The 22,752-nt window shown below is 39.1% G+C and overlaps 2 protein-coding genes across 7 annotated transcripts in view; one reads left to right on the forward strand and one right to left on the reverse strand.

Moving 5' to 3' along the window:
* The window catches only part of Fam13c (family with sequence similarity 13 member C), a 114,814-nt gene extending 111,949 nt beyond the window's left edge, over positions 1 to 2,865 (forward strand). For 4 of the 5 annotated variants that reach the window (XM_036167254.1, XM_036167255.1, XM_036167251.1 and 1 more), the window contains one exon: positions 1,351 to 2,865. In XM_036167254.1, the coding sequence (XP_036023147.1) occupies positions 1,351 to 1,474 (124 nt within the window). In that variant the 3' untranslated portion in view covers positions 1,475 to 2,865. The remainder of the gene's footprint in view (positions 1 to 1,350) is intronic. The other variant, XM_036167253.1, reaches the window with a different exon arrangement.
* Phyhipl (phytanoyl-CoA 2-hydroxylase interacting protein like) overlaps positions 2,377 to 22,752 on the reverse strand; it is a 42,204-nt gene continuing 21,828 nt past the window's right edge. For both annotated transcript variants that reach the window (XM_036167258.1, XM_036167256.1), the window contains exons 2-5: positions 15,876 to 16,072; positions 13,862 to 14,036; positions 9,979 to 10,096; positions 2,377 to 3,903 (exon numbers count right to left, since the gene is read on the reverse strand). In XM_036167258.1, the coding sequence (XP_036023151.1) occupies positions 3,369 to 3,903; positions 9,979 to 10,096; positions 13,862 to 14,036; positions 15,876 to 16,040 (993 nt within the window). In that variant the 5' untranslated portion in view covers positions 16,041 to 16,072 and the 3' untranslated portion in view covers positions 2,377 to 3,368. The remainder of the gene's footprint in view (positions 3,904 to 9,978; positions 10,097 to 13,861; positions 14,037 to 15,875; positions 16,073 to 22,752) is intronic.

The raw sequence follows: 22,752 nt of genomic DNA on the forward strand, positions 1-22,752 counted from the left end.
AAATTACGTTTTTACCCATTTGAACACAGGAGTCTACATTAGAGTATTCGAGGTTCCAGTGTGCTGGCAAACCTGCCTATAGGGTCTATCAGTCATATTTGGCATGCCGTTTGGCAACATGGTGGCTTAATTGTTCTGTCTGTTCTTGGTAATAGTCATTATGTGTATATAAAAATCTATGCATCAGTTAATCTAAGAATGAGTATGCAGAAGAACATAACTGCAACGTATTCATGACTTACCGCACTCAAGGAATAGCTTGTTTTACTGCACTTATGGTCCCTAGACTAACTTTAGCTATGTCCATGCTCGCTTAGTCTATGTGAAGTAATCTGCCCTCTTGTGGTGATACATCATCTAATAAGAAAATGCTCATTTATTAAAGCTAAACTCAAACAGTTGAATGGCAAGGAAATAACTTTAATCTTTTCTCCTTAAGACCGTTACTGCTAAGACTTAGCTGTCTATAAAGCTAAAATGACCATGTGAGTAAGATTCTCTACACATTTAGAAACACTGTAACCATTCATGGTAACAGAACAAGAGCACACAGTAGACTGCGCATGTACCAAAGTCTATGCATTGGTACATGCCCACTCTTTGCATTAGTGTGCAGAAAGGGAACTATTGCAATTTAAACTGTGTATGTCTTCAGATGTATGGAGACCAGAGGACAACTTGGGGTTGGCTCTCTCCTCCCACCAGATGGGTCCTTGGGATCGAACTTAGGTCCTCAAGTTTGGTAGCAGGCATCTCTACCTACTGGTCTGTTCCACTGGCCCCAATTTAGACTATTTAGACTTCTCTGTTGAGAAGGCTCGAAAGAAAGGCAGTTGGGAAAGCTTGTGTGTTCTACTCCACATCAATAGAAACAGGTTTAACTAGAAGAAAACTTGAAAGCTTTTCAAGCGTTTAAGACAGCTCCTGGAAAGTTTTTGTCACTATAGGTCTACGGATTACTTGTGTAATCAAATATTTGCAGTATTTTCAGGATGCTGTTTTTTAAGTTTTCACTGTAAGGCTGAGCATTCTCAGGCATAGAACTCTGGCAAGTAAGAGGAGGGCTAGAAAAGGGACGCCTCGGAGGGCGGCTCGAGCCTGTGCTTTTTCTTCACATCTTTTCACTTGTACTGTTCCATGCTTGAGCATGGGACCTCACGTTTGCAAACATTGGTAAAGAGCACCGTTACTTAGAGACATGGAGCAGAGATTGAGGCTGAAGGAATGTAAAGAAGGCAGGCATGCATGCATGCACGCACGCACCCTATGGAAGTCAGTCCCCTGTCATTAAGAGGACTTTAATGACCTGGCTCATGTATCTACTAATAGATTGTATCTTCTTTTCTGCAGAAGTCCCCAGAAGGAAGACAGGATGCCAATGGCAGACGAGTACTATGAATACAAGCACATAAAAGCCAAACTGAGACTATTAGAGGTCCTCATCAGCAAGCAGGATGTGGCCAAAACTATTTGAGGTTTGGCTCTGATCACTTCCACCCAAGATAAAGTCAAGTTTATTTTCCTCTACTGTTCTTGCTAAGTAGTTTTGATGTACTGAAAACGAAGCACTTTAGAGATAGTATTAGCTGTTTTTACAAAGGAAGAGATAGTGTAGTTATATACGAGAAGGGATTTAAATAGGGAAATAACAGGTAATATTGGGGTCAGCAAAAACATTCAGCCTACTCCACACCAAACTGAAATCCATAGTCAAATGTAATTGTTAAAAAAACAAAAAAACCCCAAAACACTGATACCTTGTCAAACCTACAGTAACACATAGGCAGACTACCTGCTAGGAAAGGTTTTTAGTGCCCAAAGATCGACTTCATTGATGTATGGAAAAGAGCAAGGTTTGAGTTACTTGTGAGACAAGGGGAGCTTCTGCTCTTCATCCAGTGAGGAAAACAGCTGGTAAGAAGGTAGTTTAAAGGAGACAACATCCACTGCCTGGTCCTGTAAGTCTGTAGGCATTCTAAACACCCGAAAATACACTCAACTGTGTCACTGATTACTTATTTCTACATGAAAATAGTGCATTATTTTATCTGTTATTTGAAAATTTACATTTCTGGTTACCAAAGTTAATTTGGATAGCATGTACTTTGTGAATTATCTTTGTCTATAACTGACAAATGTTTATATTAAAATAAAATATTAAAAATTTAAAATAGGTATTTTGGATAGGTGTGTCTGCAGTATAATAACCTAATGTGACCGTAGTATTATTGCTAATTTTCTTGTTTCCTACTCTAAGATGATACAACTATTTTCCCATTGGATATCTGCATCTTTCGTAATATTCCAAGGTCGGTCTTTATAAAGTGAAACAGCTTTCTTGAGTTGCATTCATCTGCGCAGGGTAAAAAGCTTGGAAATCACCAATACACCTTTTATTTACTTTATTTAGTGTATCTTGCTTTTTCTCCATTCATTTAAAACACATTTATTGGTTTTGGTTTTTGTAAAATCAAGTAACAGACATTTTCTCATTTTCAACTTTGTTTCTATTTATGTTTTCTGTAATTTTTAAGCATGGTGTTGAAGAAACTCAAATTTTCATATTGCTTGGGCAGAAAAAAATACTGATTCCAAAAGCGGACTATATTAGAGGCATATTGTTTTCTCTGTATTCACCTGATGTTTTAAATCTTTTATGAATCAGAATGGCCTTCATAAATTCGTTTAATTGAAGTCATCTACTTGTAACAGGACAGATACACAACTATTTAAGGTTTACAAATTACATCTTTGATAAGGGAAATGGTTTCGTGAGATGTATACAATTGCTATTAAAATGTAACTATATTCTATATGATTGTAAATATTTTATACAACATACAAATAAAATATTTTTCTATTACATTTATTATGTTGAAGCACAGTAACTGTTTCCTGTTAGCTAATATAAATAACATAAATAACACTGTCAAACAACACGGTGGAAGTACTGACAAGTCTAGGCTGGAAGATTGAACTCATGCTGCAATTACACCCTTTCATGCGGTTTGGAGTTATCCCGATATTTATTCAGTAGATTAAAACGGATGCATATTTAAACACCATTTATAAGCCATTATTTTGTACTTTGCTAAAGCGGTCTATATAACTGTCTTGTTATGTTTGGCATAAAGGAAACATAAAAGCATTGCAGCATCTAGGCAAACAAAGTGTCAGGACAACTTGGGGACATCACTGGAAGTGGTGGACAGGGTGGGCAAGAGGAGACACGGGAAGGCTCTGAATGGTAGTTTGCTTTTGGTGACAGCGGCATATGCATGCTTCAGTGGGAACGTCTGATGATGAAAGTGGCCAACAGAGGGCAGTGTTCCTATGGGAAGACGGGGAGGGAGAGTACGAAAGTGGCGTTAACGTCCGACACTGATGTTACAGGTTTTGCAGCTGGGGTCTTTCTTTGCGTTTGCAGTAGACAAACTCATGAGCTGATGCCCAGTGATTTCTGCCACGGTGCCCAGACAAAGAGCCACAGGGTCAGTGTAAATGACTTCTAAAATGACATCCTGGGCGTGGTGGTACACCAGCACCCCATCTTCTTCTGTACAGGTCAGAAACTTATTATCCTTGGAATTGAGTTGAGGAAGGCGCTGCTTACAAAATTCATCTCCTGGTGATCCCACAGGGGCAATGACAAGAATCACATAATGATAAGCAGTGTACATACAGTAGAAGTCCCCAAAGTATAAGTTAGTATTGGGGTTGAAAAGTTTTTCTGCTGCAATCTCAAACCTGTATCTTCCATACGGTGAATCCTGGGGAGGCTTCCCTGTATTGAACTCAGTGCTGCAGCTGAAGAAGATGCCTTCTAATTTTCCACTGATGGGTGAGCCATGGCTGCCACTGTTATCCTTTACAGAAGGCTGCATAGCATCTCCATGGTGTTCTCTGCGACAGAAAGGAAATGGACGTTGCTCAGGACAATAGTGGTAAATTTACTGATCTACAGATCTGAATAGCACAGAAATCACTACCCACTGTTAAAGGCTTGGATGGCCAGGCTATCTCCAGACCAAGGGAAATATATATATATTTTGACAGTACTTATCATGGCCTTGGACCTAAGATAAAGATGATCTACAAGCCTTGGAGATCTTTAACAATAAAATAAATTTCCTGGACTGAAAAATTGAACTGCAATTAGAAATCTTACAGGGGAAGCTAGCTCCGTTTGTACTTAATAGGTTTCATAAATGACTTTACTAAAAAGAAAACTACTGAAAGTATTGAAAATATGAACTCTGCTGAGTGGAACTTGGTTTATATGTGTGCCGTCTACCAAGGAACGTCCTTCCTGTCTGGTGACTCCAGAACTGAGCTGCTGCTGCCATGGACCCAGGCATCTCTCCTGTTCATCCTCAGAGACTTCCAGAAGGTTTCCTTCAAATTCTGTGGTTTGAAGATAGCTGCTGTGACAACTTCTTGGAGTCTCCTGTGCTTCTGAGGCACCTTGCAACTGTCCTCTCCACAGGTTCTAGTACCATTCGTGCTAGACTGTGGAGTCTTTGGACACTGTCTGTGGAGTCACACAACTCCTTATGAACCACAGCAGTCTAGACCAGTGGTAGCAGGGACATCATTGCAAGACAAGTCAGAGACTACCCTTCCCTTCTGTGATCAAACTCAAAAGCATTTGCCTAACTCAAATTCCATATGCCATCTGAATGATATGTCATCGAATGAAAAAAGGTTTTTATAGTAGATATTTCATCGAATTTTACATTTCACTAGATGCACAGACCAAGAAAAATTCCAAAGGAAAACAATCTATAATATATGAAATGCTTGAAAAACAATTCAAAATGAAGATTCCAAGGAAACTTATGAGAGTCCAGATAAAAATACAAGAAAACAAGGAAAAAAATTCTGGGCATAACAGATTTTTCCAAGGATATAAAAACCATAAAATAGATCCAATCAGAAACATTGGTGCAAAATGCTTAATCAATGAAATAAATACCATGGCAAGCTACTAAGACACAAGGGTAGAATTTCTGAACCTAGTAGGTCCTTTAGCCAACAAAAGAATAGAACAAAAGAGCCTATAAGATTTAGGAGATATCATTAAGCAAATATTTACGTCATAGTAGTTTCAGAAGTAAACAAAATGGAATTAATTTCTTTTGAAGAAGTAGATTATTTTTTGAGACAAGGTCTCACTTTGATGTCCCAAGTGGCCTCAAACTCAGAATTTCCCGACTCAGCATTCCAAGTGCTGGTATCACACCTCACCTAGCTGAAGACAGGATTTCTACTGCCCTGGTTATTATTAGACAGTGTATGTCAACTGTCATAACAGAAGAATATTCATTATAGCCTGCTGGTCACAGAAGACCCACAGGTCAAATGATGGTACATCCACACTACAGAAGACAGGCAGTTAAAAAAAAACTATTAGGGTGTATATTTTAAATGTAAATTTGTAAAACTCTGCTTTTTTATTAATGTGAAAAGAGAACATAACCCTTTTAGATATAATGTACAGCAAAAGCCCTGGAGGGAATCCCAGCACGTTTTCAAATTAAGAGTAGAGTGGAGACACCAATGACAGACTTTCATGCTTCATCTCTCTTTCTGCCTTGGGAGCCTATAGGGTTGGAGTTGTTGTTATTTAAAAGGTAGCTAGAAGTAAGAACTGGTGCTCCCCACCTAGACCAGGAGGAAGTGCTTTGTGCCTTATGTTTTGGCCATTTTAAACCAGACACAGGCTGCTTCTCAGATACCTCTTGCAGCTTGTTTGACAGTGCCAGCTAGTCTCATTTGGCCCCAAATCCACCGTCCACCTCTTGCCTTCTAGTTCCTTTACACTTGCCTCTCTTTGAAGTCCCAGCAGTGTGAGGCACCAGCACATCTAGGGCACAGAGAAGGTGAGCCTGGGGTATCTTCCTGACTTCCTCATGTGTCAGGACTCTGTGGCTCTAGCAAGACTGACTTCTGTCTGCTGCTTCTGGGTGACTCTGGATTCCCTTCTAGTCTCAAGAAGAGTAAAACTGCATCTTGATATTTTTCAGTGTCTTCTTAGTAGCTCAACTCTGCTTACATGTTTGTGAATAGAAGTCTCATTGACTTCTCTCCAGAATCCAGTTCTCCTTCTGCTTGCTGGATGCCTAGCAGCACACTTAAGAATACACAGTCCAAGCTCTAGTACTTTGGTAAAGAAAGTTTTCACCTGCACCAGGCTTCTCAGAGGCTGTGAGACAAAGAGGATGCCGAGGACCTGCCACCATCATTAGAACAGTAACAGGTCTGTGAATTCACCACCCGACAAGTATCCAATGGAGCTTATTAAAAATGTAGCTTCATAAAAACACCAGATCACAGGGAGGCCACATAACAGTAGTCCAGGAGCAAAGAGTGTATTTTCTCCAACTTGCTTTCTTACTACCTGAAATTACTTTTTTTCATTCAGTTTTCAGGGATTTCTGATGTGCCTTGGCATACATTTCTTCAGAACTTATACCATTTGGGGGTTTCTCAGCTAAAATTCATAGGCATTTGTTGTTTGCTAAATTTGGAAAAATTCCAGCTCTGTGAGTCTCAGCCCCACCCTCTTGTCCTTCCTGGATCTCTGACAACGCAAACTTTCGGTTCTGTGGTCCCACATATTCATGGTATTGTGACTTTTATTTTCATGTGTTTCTCAGTTTGGATAGTTTCTATTTGCTCTTCTAGTTTATTGATATTTCTCTTTCTTCTTGTCCTGCTTCAGCCCATCATCCATTGCTATTTTCTCTCTCTACTGTTATTTTGCCTCACATGCTGTGTTTAGTCAGCTCTAAAAGCATTTCATTTCATCTTCATGTCTCATGTTGCTTTGTGCATTTCATTTTTGTTTCCAGTTGCTTATCAAAACAGTTTTCTATGTGTATTTTCTATGGTGCCTCATCAGTTCCTACCTTAGTGTTATCTACCTTAGTGTTGGTCTTTGACATTCCTTTCTTATCCAGACTCTATGCTTACTGATTCTTGGTATGATGAGTGAATTGTCTGGGAATCTGGGCTTCTGTGAGACTCTGGGTCTGATTTAATCTAATATTTCAGTAGGGCCCTTGACTATATACTAGTGAGGGTTTTATTATTATTATTAGATAAGGATGGACATCTAATTCCTTCTTGAGGTATCCAGTAACGTTAAGGTGGGAATTCAAGTTGGACTCCGCCCACACAATCTAGCTGGGACAGACCATCAGTGCTTTCCTGTTGTCTTCAGTAACAGAACTGTAAGCCTCACTCCCTGGCCTCATGGTAGGCAGTCCAGGCTCCTGAGTCAGTAACTCAGCATTCTTGGTACCACTCTAGCAGGAGATGAGGGAGTCTAATTACAAGGGTGACAAGGGACCCCTGGCCTTTGCTGATAGCATGTGACTGTGATTCCCACACACCCACCATAGTTTTGGGTGAAAGCAGGGGTTTACTGTCCAAGGTTTCAGCATTTGCAGCACTTTTTCCTGGTTCTTTAGGCAAAGGGACGAAGCCTTCTGTGCTTGTGATCTGTGCCATCGGCGTTTCTAGGTGGCCAGTTTCTCTAGCACACAGTCCAGCACAACAAGGAACTGACCCTTGTCAGGGTTTTTAGTTGAGCTAATTTCTACTTTCTACTTTTCATTTCATAGTCTTGTATTTTCTACAAAAATTTCAGGATTTTACATTATAATTGGGAGGAGAAATAGGAAGGTCTTTATATATTTCATTTTGCCTCATCAGAATTGCTAACCCTTGTCTCACCCTCATACATAAAGCCCCGGTACTTATGTGTCCTACATAAACCTCCGAGTACACTTCTCTGGACTAACAAAGGTAGGAAGCATAAGCCGAACTCGAGGCTTTGACATGTGTCCTGCTCTCAGGGACAGAACAACAGCTATGAGGACAGATGGTCTGGCAGCAAAAGGACAGGAATCCCTACACTGTCTGCCAATGGTGGGGGTCCTGAAAATGTAATCAGGTGGAGACACCCGGCTAACTAGTGAACACAAACAAGGGCAAGGCTGTCACTCAAGGTAAGGGCGTGCTCACTTCAGTGTTGCTTTTAGAAGAAGAGACCAAAAGTAGCTCAGTCCTCATGGATTGAGTCAGAATTTACCTACAACTTCTGCAGTTGTAATTATTTGTAAAGACTATCAGGTAATTGTAAGATCCTTCATAGCCAATCAAGGCTTCTGAAGATAACATTTAAAAGGGATCCTAATCAAGAAAATGGATCTTGATGATGGTTTACTAATTAAAATGCAAATCAAGATCCATGGAAGTAAATGCCCTTACTAAAGTTCACTGCGTAGGGGACTGAGTATTGTTATTTGTGGTCTTGGGGTCTGAACCTAGACCACTGCATTTAGGCAAGCACTCTGCCAGAGCTCCACCTCCCGCTGAGAAAGGGCTTCTTTTGTTTGTTGAAATGAAGCTTTTAAAAATGCTGATGTCTACCTATGCCTTAGTAACTGTATTTGTAATGCTTCAAGATATAATTTACGTGGAGTTTTACTGCCGTTAAATTTTGTTGTTGGTACAAACATCTTTCATGCTGGTGGGTTAGAATTAAGTCATGTAATGCGTACAGTTACTTTATCCAAACCCAGGTGCTCTGATTTGAACTTTTTGTAGTTTTGGAAACATTTCTGAGAACAAATTAAGCCAATGTTATAGTTATGGAAAGGCTCTTCCCATTGCAGAATGAGAAAATCCTAGAGAAATACTGACCTCCAGTGGCCACACTTAGCAGTCATTGGCAGGATACCAGGAAGCTGAACCTACAGCAAAGATCTAACAGTATTCTGTTGATGTGTTTCTTATTGGAGGCAGTAGCAATAGCGGAAATTTCTTTGGTTTTCAAATTTTATACTTAAAAATATAAAGACTTTTCTTGCTGAATATACTAGCCATTCTGAATTAGCAGCTGATAAGCACTATGATTTGTCATTTAGTTTAAATTAGGTGAATGCATCCAGCAGAAATTATATAGCCTTTAGGCCAGTTGGAAAACTACAGACTGAAATTTGAATTTGTAAGATATTCCAACACAAAGCAGACATGTTTGCTTGTCATCAAAATACATACAAACTCATGGCACAGAAAGCAGCTGGCTTTCCTTCAGATACAAACCAGCCCTCCAGGCTCCTGTGCTTGACCACTGGGGTTCCGGCTGGTGGCGCTGTTTGAACAAGTGGTACCTTGCTGGTGGAAGGAGTCATTGTGGTGGCCCTGAGGGATAGCTGAGATATCCCAAGCTGTCTGGTGCTTTAAGCAGCACTGAGCTGCCCATCACCATGTCTTCCTGGACAGCAGTAGGGCAAAAACGCTTCTCCTCAGGTACATGACCTCCATGGTGAAAGAAGTGACTAATGTGTACTTCTTCTCAAACATACATGCTAAACACATTTCCTTCTCCATGACTCCTTTTGCATCTGCTACAGCTTGGAGCTCATTTGGAAACATGACTTTGATTTCAGAGAAGTTAGAAAAGTATGCAAAAAAACCCCACCAAAATTTCCTTATTATTTTCATAAAGTCCTTTCAAGTCAAAAATCCTTTATAACTCTAAAGTGATTAAGGTTCTTATTTATTTTGTGTTTCTTTTGATACAGGTCTAAGCTGAGCTAGAACTCAGGGTGACCCTCCTGCCTAAATGCTAGTACTATAAGTGTTAGCCACCAAGCCCCTGCTAAGGTTTTAAAACAGAACAAAACAAAGCAGATAATCTGGGTTGTGTGCACACGTTTAGAACTACTGTAACATATCATTTGAAAAGCCTTTGTCTCTCGGGACTAGAGAGATGGCTCAGCAGATTAGAATGCTTGCTGCAATTCCAGAGAATTCAGGTTGGATTCCCAGTTCACGTGATGACTCACAACCACCTGTTACTCAAGTTCCAGGTGACCCAACATCCTCTCTAGCCTCTGCAAGAATGTGGTATACAGACATACATGCAGTGAAGATACCCAAACACAGAATAATAGTGGTTCTTACCTAACATAGTCAAAATACTCTTTGTGCTGGTTCCGGTAGAAAACAGAGAACTTAAGCATGCGTCCTGCAATCACATCAGCCTTCTCCAGCAGCTGTGTTAGATGAACTTTTGAGTAATCTGAAAAAATGAAAAGTCTATTATTCAGGACTACAGTACCAGAAGTGCCAGTTGCATGCTTTGTAGATCAGAGATTATTAAAAATATATCTTTAGGGAATTCAACTTTTTAAATAGGAAGTTATAAAGAAAAGATTTGTTGCCTTTCTTTGGCTTATTTTTATTTCTACATAAATATTTTTGTTATGGTTCATGGTTATTTCTTAGAATATTTTTATACTTTTTAATCTTTTAAATTAAAGATCCTGAAGCAACCACATTCAGCATCCAAGCAAACAGCACTCACCAGCACTGCTTCCCACCAGCACCGCTTCCCATCAACACAGCTACCCACCAGCACCCCTACCCACCAGCATCCCTACCCACCAGCACCCTTGCCCACCAGCATCCCTACCTACCAGCACCACTACCCACCAGCACCTCTAATGACCAGCACCTCTACCCACCAGCACCCTTGTCCACCAGCATCCCTACCCACCAGCACCCTTGTCTACCAGCATCCCTACCCACCACCACCTCTACCCACCAGCATCCTTGCCCACCAGCATCCTTGCCCATCAGCATCCCTACCCACCAGCACCCTTGCCCACCAACATCCCTACCCACCAGCACCACTACCCACCAACACCCCTACCCACCAGCACCTCTACCCACCAGCACCTCTATCCACTAGCGTCACTACCCACCAGCACCACTACCCACCAGCACCCCTATCCACCAGCATCACTACCCACCAGCACCTCTACCCACCAGCACCCTTGTCCACCAGCATCCCTACCCACCAGCACCTCTACCCACCAGCACTTCTACCGAACAGCACCTCCACCCACCAGCACCCCTACCCACCAGCGTCACTACTCATCAGCTGATGCAGTGAGTCAAGGAACCTCCCACTCTGAAGGGCAGCACAGCAGGAAAGCAGAACTAGTTTGCTCAATTTGTTTCTAAGCCTGAGGTTGACAAGATAGATCCAGCTCCTTTACTGACTCAGAAATCACACCTGGCCCAAGTGCAGGAGTTCTCACAGCCGACAACTTTCAGACCTCTCTGGATCCTACTTGATGGTCTCCAGGTACAATATAGCTCTCAAAGTACTTAGATATTTCTGATCAATTTTTGTTTTTAAAATTGAGAATGAATATCAAACTCCTCCATCAAAAATTAAGGAAAAAGGTGTGGTATATAAAGATAATAGCCCAACCTAGTTAAACTGGTGCCACTAACATTGATTTATTTGAAGTCATGTGATGTATAAAGTACATGCACAATGAGATGGTGAGGCTAAAAAGTAAAAACTATATGATTTTCTTTGACTGTAAAGAAAGAGAAGGCTAAAGGAAGAGAAATATAGACAAGGAGAATTTTTTTTTTATGGTATTGGGTTGTTATAGACTAGCAACTGACTAGCCTGTGGGAGTCTAATCTAGTCTATTTCCAATACTTTGCACAGTGCCTAAGTCTACAGTATTAAAGATAATTTTTTAAAACATCTTTCTCAAAATTCAGACTCAAGGGCATAAATAAAACTTAGATGAAATGCTCCTGGATCACTTGATAAACCTGGACAGCAAGTTCTCTTTATCTCTTAACTGTGAAAATAAAGAAGGGTGAAGTCATTTCCAGAGAAATTTTAACTGTAGAACAGTTAAAAGCTGGCACTTGTCATTTACCTCATAACTCCCCCAAATGTTAGAGATTACTCTATGAAAACATGCCTTTAATTCCTTTTATTAGCAGAAGTAAAAAAAAATCCATTCACATGACAGCTTGTGCATCAAGAGCACGCGTGTGTGTGTGTGTGTGTGTGTGTGTGTGTGTGTGTGTGTGTGTGTGTGTGTGTGTATTGGAACCACCAAAGGTCTTCTTTAAGCTAATGAAGTCATAGTATTTCAGACAGTTCTTTCTTTGGTATAAAGCTGGAGCAGGTGAATTTTATAGCTCCATCAAGTGGAAAAGTACCAGGACATTGTCTGATGTAGTTACACAGAAAACTGCATATATTCCAGGTGAGCTTCCATGTACCTTCCAGCAACGCTTGAGACTGGAAGTGCTTCAGATACTGAGTTTGGGGAGTTTAGAATATTTGCATATACTTTAATGGATTTTTTTATTTCAAAAATCGAAACTGCTCTAAAGTTTAAAATATTCTGGGTACCTCTATCAGTGCTCCAAAGTTTCAGGGGTTGAAGACACGGTAGGGCAGTTAAGAGCACTTGCGGCTATTTCAGAGATCCTGGTTCAATCCCCAGCACCCACACATGAGCACCACACAGTGCTCACAGCCAGTTACAGAGGACGTGATGCTTCCCCCCTCCCCATTGAAGCACTGACATTTTCACAAGCATATATATATATATATATATATACACACACAGCTATTTTAAAAGGTTCAGATTTCAGAGCATTCCAATTTAGATTTTCGGGTTGTGGATACTCAAACCAACAGCACAACATCAAAAGAAAACATGTCCATATGTCTGACTTAAATTAAACCTCCCTGGTGCTACCAAAATAAGTAAAAAAGGATTCAGGAAAAGGACGAAATGTCAGGTGGACTCCAGAGAGGGATAGTAATTCCAATATGGTACAGCAAATACAGGAAAATTATCTTCAGAGAAGAGCCCCTTGCTTGCTGTTAATACAATATAAGCATCTTTAGCTGTTTCGTTGCTGACTACTAAACTACCAAAATTATACTTAATCTATCCTAAAATATTTATATTTTAACATCTCTGATACTAACAATAAATGCAATAAGAAAACATCACCATCTTTCTTTTCTTTTCTTTTTTTCTTTTTCTTTTTTTTTTTTTTTTTTTTTTTTGAGACAGGGTTTCTCTTTGTGGCTTTGTGCCTTTCCTGGAACTCACTTTGGAGACTAGGCTGGCCTCAAACTCACAGAGATCCACCTGGCTCTGCCTCCCGAGTGCTGGGATTAAAGGCATGCGCCACCACTGCCTGGCCACATTGCCATCTTTCAATTGGCATTTTTCTTTATGATACATTAAAATGGTGGATCTTACAGTTCATGAGGAACAGGGAAACATGAAAAAGTATGGTACTTGCAAGAAACTTTTTACCTTATTCTCAAATACTGAAATCTTTAGCAGTCAAGAGTGTCAACATTCTTAGCAGCTTCATCATAGAATAAACAAAAGCACGAAGATAAAACCAAAGCAGACTGAATTTCAGTCACTTAACATGCCCTTAGAGTTTTACAGATACCAGGATGAGTAGTAGATAATCATGAGCTGCATCTGAAAGAATGCAAGTGTGTGGCCAGGTAAGAAGGGATTGGGTCTTATCTGAAGATTGCCACAGATGGGGGAGTTGCTAAGCAACCTGGAAACATATGAGCAAATTGTTTTCTAGAATTTTTTCTACCAGCTCTTTCATGTTAAACAGCCTCTTTTTTTTTTTTTTCTTTCTGTATCTAAGTGCTCGTATGTGCACAGTATGGAGGCCAGAGGCCATGGCGAATGTTAAGTGCCATCCACCTTATTTTTTGAGACAGGGTCTTTCACTGACCTAATGCTTTCCAAGAAGCTAGGCTGCTTATCTACAGAGTTCTAGAGATCTGCCTGCCTTTGCCATGAATGCAGAGCTGGGATTACAAGCATGTGCCTGTAATTCCTGGCTTTTTAACATGAGTCCTGGGATTAAAGTCACCACACCTCCAATGAAATGCTTACTTGCCTTGTAGGTACAGAAAGCTGATGGTGAGCTTTCTAAGAACATTAATCAATACAAACCACTGCTCCCTTACCTGCTGTACAGAACTCTATAATTTCACTCCACTCAGACACAACATAATCGCCATCAACTTGTTTTGAGGCAGTCTGCACCGCTACTGTATACTCAGTCCTTGGGCTCAAAAACCAGTGTCCACGGACAGTCATTGGCAAGGGAACAGCTTTTGCCACCAATTTTGTTGGAACATCCTAGGAAGGAAAAAAGGAAGACGAGGCAGTAAAGAATAAAGGGAAGGACAAAGTAGGGAGTCAGGAAGGCTATGAAAGATAACTTTCATCATCTACAAACAATAGAAAGGAACCTAAACTCCTGTTTAAGAACCCAACAGTTATCATGTTTAAACTGTTTATTCTCCATATGCAGAAATTAAGGCCCAGGATGAACAAGAGACAGGCTTAACATCCTACAGACCAAAAACTGAAAAGGAGTTTTATTCTAGTTGTCATTATTTATAACATATTGTTTCCCACCCCCCACCCCACCGTACATGCTATCTTCTTCAAAACAGATTTTAAAAAAAAGACTTACAAGAACCAAGATTTAAAGTCTACTAAGTTAAAAATATAGTTGCTTGATTTTTATGACTTGATAATTTTACTAAAGAGGTTCATTATTAAATATTTTATATGTAAAGGGGGGAACGCTTTTTTTTTTTTTTTTTTGGTTTTTTGAGACAGGGTTTCTCTGTGTAGCTTTGCGCCTTTCCTGGAACTCGCTTTGGAGACCAGGCTGGCCTCAAACTCACAGAGATCCGCCTGGCTCTGCCTCCCGAGTGCTGGGATTAAAGGCAGGCGCCACCACCGCCCAGCTGAGAACGCTTTTAAAGTAAATATTAAAACAGATGAACTTGTTTCACATACAGATTAGGTAACCTTCAGAAAAGTGTGGTGCCATGTATCTGAAAATGTTTAGGTCTTTTCAAGCAGCAATCGATAAGTTAACCTGCTGGTTGAACACTCACTACATTTCCAAAGTTGTGGTATTTATGGGTGAAGTAGAGGTCAAGCTTTGAAGTATTCATCATTTAATGTTTAAGCATATCAAAGATTCTTCAAGAAGGCAAATGCCAGCAAAGGGAACACCCATAATTCCAGAATGGAATTTGATAATAATGACTGATGATTAGTATGTTCTTACTACAGTATGTAAAGCCCTCACTTATATTTAGTTTGTGAAACTGTAAAAGACATTTCCAGAAAAATAAAATGATGCATTGAGTTTTCCCATCTTTTTCAAAGACCAGGCTAATGACTGTTTTCATCATCAGTAAAAGCAATGAAGCATAAGAGAAACACTCGGGCCAGGTAATTGTTATCCCTAACAGTCACATCTGGAGGAAGAGCTGTATCACAAAGGGTGAGTAACAGCAGAGACAGCAGCTAGACGTTACATGTTACAGCATGTGAAGGTTAGGAAGTTTCATTATCAAGCAAAATAAAGTACACTCTACACTCTCCCACCCCAAATGCCTCTTTGGGGCATTTTTTTTAAGGCCTAAAGTGTTTAAACAAATGCCCACAATTTTATAAACCAATTAGTTTGACTCGGGGAAGGATGTACGCTTCAATGGAAAACTACAGAGCCTATGGCACACTCTTCTGCTTCAATAGAAGGAATTTTACAGCTTGGCAAACAATTTAGTTATTCTTGTCTACATAAAGTAACTGAATTCTGAGTAGAGGGTAGCTTTCCTGTCCCCTCCAAGCCAGTTTTGACTTTATTTGCATAGATTTTCATATAACTGACTTATAAGTGGGTTATATCTTGAACTATCCCTATAGCACAGGATCAATTTCCTTTAATGAGTTAAAGTTTAGTATTGATTTTTATCTTTGCATATAGTCATGATTTACCCTCTTGCATGGCATTCCATTTTCTTCAAAATTTTATTATGGGGATAATGTTTTAAATCACACATAATTTTGGTTCTTCTCAATGTCAAATATCTAAGTCATTGAAATTATTTTCTTTTAAAATGACTTCATACTTAAAATGTTGTAATGACTGTAAGTATTGATTGGGTTTACCTTGTGTTTAAATTTATTGGAGTTCTTGTTCTCTTTCTTGTTGAGGTCAATGAAATAGTGTGTAATACGGTCCTTTGACTTCGAGTCCATCTCCCAGGAGATCTTGAAGGAGTCACATGTGATGTTACTTATTTTGATGTTATGTGGGACAGGGAGTTCTTCCATCTCTGCTATGCCACTGTCTTGTGATTTGTTACCTGCCAGAAAACAGCGCATAGAAAATTAGTTTCTGATGGATTTTTCCAGTTTTCAAAGTCTTTAGTGGTATATGTATTTCTGAATTCAATCATCTAAGCACTAAATCTAAGATTCTACTTTGCTCATAAAGTAATTCGCATGATAATAAAAGATATTTATAAGGCCATATCACCAGTTTTAAAACAGATGGCTCAATCCTCTGATCGCTGTATTTCCATTTCCCAATTTCTGACTTATAGTAACACATTGATGATCCATCTTGCTGTAAAACATCAGTTTTGCCTGGTTAGGTTGTCTCTGAAAAGCCTCAAAGGACCATTTTTCCTATATGTCCAGTCAATGCTTACCCTAAGTGACACAGGTGTTTAACCCAGAGGGTGCCGTAGAAGTGCTGCAAGTGAAGTGGTCCGGTCAAGTGAAGGGGATGCTTATGCATGTCTAAGAGGAAGCAATGGAAGGCCGCAGACAGAGCCTGCTGCTACTCTTTCACTTTGGAACACCGCACACAAGAACAGTGTACGAAGGTTACACGGCGGCACGTTCAAATACTACAAACGCCGACTCATTCACTCCAACAAAGGATTTTGTTGTAATCATTTCTCTATGACCCTTGAATTTAATTTTGAGTGCTGAAATAAACAAGGCTAAAGACAAACGCTGAGTGCCATGCTGACAGGTGTTATTAAAACTGTGAATCATCTCTCCACCGTCATTGGAGAAACTATTAGCACTTTGCTAGCAGAACAACACAATGGCTGGAGGAGAAAAAGAGAAAATGGAGATATATTTGCCATTTAAGCTTCTGCTATTTATCTTATTCAGCTAAATGTGATGAATAACTGAAACATACCTTATGAAAAACTTTCTTTTCATTAAAATGTGGGGAAAAGGTGTTACCTGAATTAAATGTGGAGATCTCTGATCAAATCATATTTTCTATGGACATTATAAAGCTTTTATTATGTTAAGAATCTAAAATTTAAAGCAATGCATCATAGGCCCAATTCTAGACAAAATCACTACATTAACTACCTTCATGAAGCTTTCTTATTGGCTTAGAAGTTAAGAATTAAGCGAACTTCATCCTCCCCATACTTCATGAATCACTTTAAATGAGCTTTTGAAATAAGTGACAGAAAAAGAGAGATGTTGCTATAAAACTGACAGAGCAGTGAGCAAGCACCACCCCAGCCCACACACTAACCACTCAGTCAGTCTCAGCTCCGGCATGTGTGTGTCTGTAACCAACTCTCCTTCCTCAGTTAAGACATGACTTTAAGAGTAATTCTGGGGCTGGAGTGATGGCTCATGGGTTAAGAATGCACACTGCTTTTGCAGAGAGCCTAGCATGCAAATCTGTACTCCACAACCATCTGAACTACAGTTCCAGGAGATCTGTTTCCAGCCTGCATGGGCACCGCACACCAGGCATGCATGCAGGTAAAACACAAAATAAAGAAGAATAATTCCGGCTATAATATTTTAAATGTTAGAGGATTCTAACATTTTCTGCTACTGTGTTGATCAGTAATACTGAGTACAGACCAAATACATGATTTCATACATTTTGTCTATCCAAACATGAATGCTACTTTAAAAAATATTTCACAAGCAGTTCCTAACAACAGCATTTATTGACATGCAGGGTAAAAACATTGGCAGATTATGCTGAGAATATTTACATATGGCTTTCTCAGTGAGCTTAAAGTGCTTTATATACTTGTACATCAATCCCTACAATCAAGCACAGATCATTTTTTTAACCCCTGTAAAAACAACCCACACATCTTTTGGTGTGTGTGTGTGTAGGGGCTTTTTTTAGACAGGGTTTCTCTCTGCAGTTTTGGTGCCTGTCCTGGATCTCACTCTGTAGACCAGGCTGGCCTCGAACTCACAGAGATCTGCCTGGCTCTGCCTCCCAGTGCTGGGATTAAAGGTGTGCGCCATCACCACCCAGCCAACCCACACATCCTATCATACCATCCTTACCTACACCATACATAGCCCATTCTCTCAGTACTAGACAGCCAGTACTCTTCCATGTGTCTTTACAGATGATCTGTTCTGCACGTCTCCTGTAAATGGTACACACAGTCCTCCATGATCTCCTCCTTTCAAGCAACACACTGCTTTCCAGATTCATCTATGTTATATTATTCATTAATTTATTTTTACTGCTGAACAGGGATCCGTTGTATGGATAGACCACCTTTTATTTATATCTTGAGCAGCTGACGGGCATTTCAGCTGTTTCTACTTTGTACCTATCACAAATGCTGATGCTATGAGCATTCATGTACAAGGTTTGGTATGTACACACATTGAATTCTTCTGTGTATCTCCCTAGAAATGGGAAGAATTGGAAGATCAGATGATAACTCTAACTTACTTAGGAAGCAGAAGACTTTTTCCAAAGAAGCCACACCACTTGACAGTCTCTCAGGAGTGGGTGTGGACTCTTACCAAAACTTTGTGGAACCTATCATTTTTACTCTAGTTATTCTTTGCACTTTTTGCCAAGTAGGGTTATAGCATTACAACCTTTGGGTATAGCAACAAAGAACTCTCTTAAACCATAAAGAAGCTCTAACGATATGGAACCTGCTGGTACCTTGACTGTACATGGTATCCCTAATATTGTGAGTGATACATTTCTATTACACAAATTATCCAGCTTTGGGAACTTTGTTAGAGCAGCAGAAGTGGATTCTCACTCTCTTCTTTCAACAAGGTATTCTAGCCTATGTTCTCTTTTTCTGAAATCAATCACTTCTCAAAGAGCCATGGTTCAGTTTAGTAGAGAATGGCAGGCAGAGACTAAAACTTGAGCTGTAGGTGTGATCAGCTCTGTTAAAATGTTATTATTTCTAGGGCCTCTGAATGGCTGGAAGAGCCAGAAACCCATGCATGTGTGTCCACTAATAAATATCTATATTCATGTACTTATGCATGAAAGCACCAGTACTTATACTCACACTCCAATTCTAATCCAACAGCACATGGCAATACTCTTCCTTATAACCCCTATCATAACTTCCAACAGTTGAGAAAATTAGTTTTAATTTAAATTATTAATCATGTATTTAATTGTTCAACATAGAATACATATAAGGAGTTTATGAACTGCATTTCATTTCACTAATGGAAACAAATGTACTGCTACTTTAATATTTATATTAGTTTTTATCTTTAGTTCAAGCTAAACAGTCAGAATATTACTTTGCAAAAATTACTTGGAAATCTGAACTAAGCTAACTCAAAATAATTTCTAAATAAAAAATACCATTAGTAAATCACATACATGTTTATGAGCTGCTTAAGTTTTCTGATGTTTACAAATCAGAAGTCTGGGTAAGTTTGTGCACATTAAATCAGTGTGTGTCAGACTAAGAAGCAGTGCTGGCCATGTACTTTAACTTTCCTGCATGTTTAAAAATTTTAAAGTATATTAAAAATAATGTATAATAGCAAAATTTACATTTCCTTCAAAACTATTAAAATGTAGTTTTCATTGCTTTATGTTAAATACACAATTAATATAGTTCCAAGTGACTAACAAAAAGCAATACTCTGGGGAAGCCTTAGTTTATGTTCCTCTTTAAACCTAGCCAATGGGGATTACTGATACCATATTTAAAATTAGATGGTCAAGTCTGGCTCATGAGGACTAGAAATAATGCACAGAAAATTCCACTAACAACTGACAGGATAAAGGAAATGCAAGCACAAGTATACACAGAAAGGACCCAGGCGTCATGGTGCCTCTCAGATCTTTCTACTCCCTATTCCTGATTATTCTCCCATTAGCAATAGAAATGGGCTATGCTCCATAAATCTATACATTGAAGGTTTACCTACAAAAAGATTAGGTATATCTTGATGAATGTATTTAATAAATAAGGGCTCTTCATTAACATTTTGCTGGTGAATATTGGTGTATTTAATTAAACAACATGTTTTAACTGGATTTGCCAAACTATCTCTATTTTTTTCTGAAATCCCTGGTGAGGATTTCAAATGGTAGGTCCACCCCATTAACCAGTAACCAATCACATTAGTTTCTGTGTTCTGCACTTACTGATTTTTTAACAACTCTAATCAACTGTGCAAATATTTTATTTTCCTTATACAGTATTCATCTAATCAAAACTCTTTAAAAGTATTTGAAGTATGCAAGAATGTCTCAAGTCTTAAAAATATCTTGAAATTTAAGTGGTTATTTTTCCCTATCTACTCCTTGTACAATTATTTCCCTTTTAAACTAGTACTTTGTTGTTGTTGATGGTGGATTTAGGAAAAGTGCTCTGGATCTTGTTACATTAATGAGGCTTAGATTTTTTCTATTTCTTTAATATTTGCCTTTGTCTTTACTGTTTCTAGTCTGGTATACTATCTTTGGAATTAAACAGCTCCATCTCAGGATGAGCACTGAATTAATTTTATTTGCTTCCATGGTTTCACACTTCTTTTAAATTTTTATTTCTTAATTAATTAATTAATTAATTTTACATCCTGATTGCAGTTCCCCTCCCCCTCTCCTCCCATCCTTCCCCATACCTCCTCTGCCCCGCTCCAACCCACTCCTCTATTTCTGTTCATAAAGGGACAGGCCTCCCATGGTATCAACAAAGCATGGCATATCAAGTTATGGTAAGACTAAGCACCTCCCCTTATATTAAGGCTGGGCAAGGCAACCCCAACTGTCATCAGAGAGCCTTTATCCAATAACTGATGGAAACAGATGCAGAGACCCACAGCCAAACACTTTTCACTCTCAACTTCTTTAAAGTATTTATACCTATTATCTTTCCTTGGTCAGTACTTTAAGTATATCCTGTGCATTCTGATTTACAGTGTTTTCACTGTATTTTCAGAAAATTTCTATAATTTTTTTCTTCCTTTTATATCCATGCATGACTAATAGAAGTTGCTCTTTTCTCCCAAAAGTGAAAGTATATTTTTCAATCTTAATTTCTAGTTCTATTTGTTGCATGTGACCAATGTTGTGTGCAATGTCTTAGTTGGCCCTGTATTTCTGTGACTGCAGCCCAAGGGGTCATCCTCTACCAGCAAGGTATGAAGGTGCAAGGGCACCTTGTACAGACAAGTGGGCAGACGCAGTTCTGAGTTCTAAGTCACATTGTTGGCAGGTTTTCCTTACTTTAAGCCACTACAGCTATCTTGTACTAAAAGTGATACCTTAAATCCTTATTTAGTAACAGTATTTCTCTAATAGTGTACCTGAATCATCAGATGCTACTGCTTTTAAATGTGGATGTTTGGGTTATTTGGTTTAGGAGGTGCTGTTCTCTCCATTAGTTATGGATTGTGGCTCTTAACATTTACAACTGTCCTTTGTTCTTCTGGCTTGAATTATTCACTGATTGATAGGAGAGCAACACCTACTTTCCTATTTCTTATCTTTTTGTGTACTTTTCCCTGTCATTTATTTTCAGACTGCTAAATGGCTCTTTTAAGTACCTCTATACTGTGTTTTTAGAGCCAAAAGTGACTTTGAGTTCACAATAGGTGAATTAAGCATATTAAGTGTCTTGGTATTCACAGTTTATTTGCTTATTCACAAATCTGTCTATTGTTTTGTATCTTCTCTGCTTCTGTTTCTTCCTGTATACTCCTTTGCTTGCTTTTTTAAAAATTTCTTTTAACATTTAAGGGATATCATACTTTTTACTCATGGTTACCACTGTGGTTGTTTTCAAGACATCCTTTATCTCCTTTTTATGAACCCTTTTATCCTGAGACATTTCCATTAAGAATGGCAACTGATGTTATCATGCACTGTCTCTGTAACAATCAATGAGCTTGATTTTCATTTTCCCTTTCCTATTTTCAGTTGCATAATTTCTACCTTGCCAGAATATACTTTATGTACTTCTATACATTTCCTCCTCCTCCTCCTCCTCCTCCTCCTCCTCCTCCTCCTCCTCCTCCTCCTCCTCCCCTCCTCCTCCTTCTAAGTATGCATTATCAAAGAGGACATGTCATTCTGTAAGAAACAAGCACGGATTCTAGGGCTTATGAGGAAAGCAGCTATGAATTAGGACAAAGTCCAGGGGCAGGGGCTAAGAACATCTGAACAGACCTCACACTCAAGGCAAAGGACAATATGAACTTTAAAGTCTCATTTTCAATTGGGTATTTGTTTTGCTACTTCTAATCAGTCATCACCGATTACATATTTCCATTCTGCTAATGCCTAAGCTATTTTTCTATGCTGACAGCAGTATTACACTTGCAGGAGTGCCCAACTATTACAGAATGGTTAAGGGCATGCCTACTAGTAAGACAGAGATGTGTGACCTTGAGCAAGTATCCTCTAACCCTCTAAGATCTGTTTCTTCATAGGCCAACCAGTATAGAATGAGGTACTAATCCACATATGAAAAACATAACTTCTGGCTTGTATTAGACAGTCAATCTTAGTTAATTAAAACTCTACTCCCAGGGGCTAGAGAGGTGGTTAAGAGCACTGGCTGCTCTTCCAGAGGTCCTGAGATCAATTCTCAGCAACCACACGGTGGCTCACAATTATCTGTAATGAGATCTGGTGCCTGCAGGCAGAACACTGTATCCATAATAAATAAATAAATCTTAAAAAATAAGAAATAAATAAAAACTCTATTCCCCTTGGTCTAATTAATATATAACTTTGCTAACA

The sequence above is a fragment of the Onychomys torridus genome, chromosome 18, assembly GCF_903995425.1.
Source record: "Onychomys torridus chromosome 18, mOncTor1.1, whole genome shotgun sequence".
Taxonomy (NCBI): Eukaryota; Metazoa; Chordata; class Mammalia; order Rodentia; family Cricetidae; genus Onychomys; species Onychomys torridus.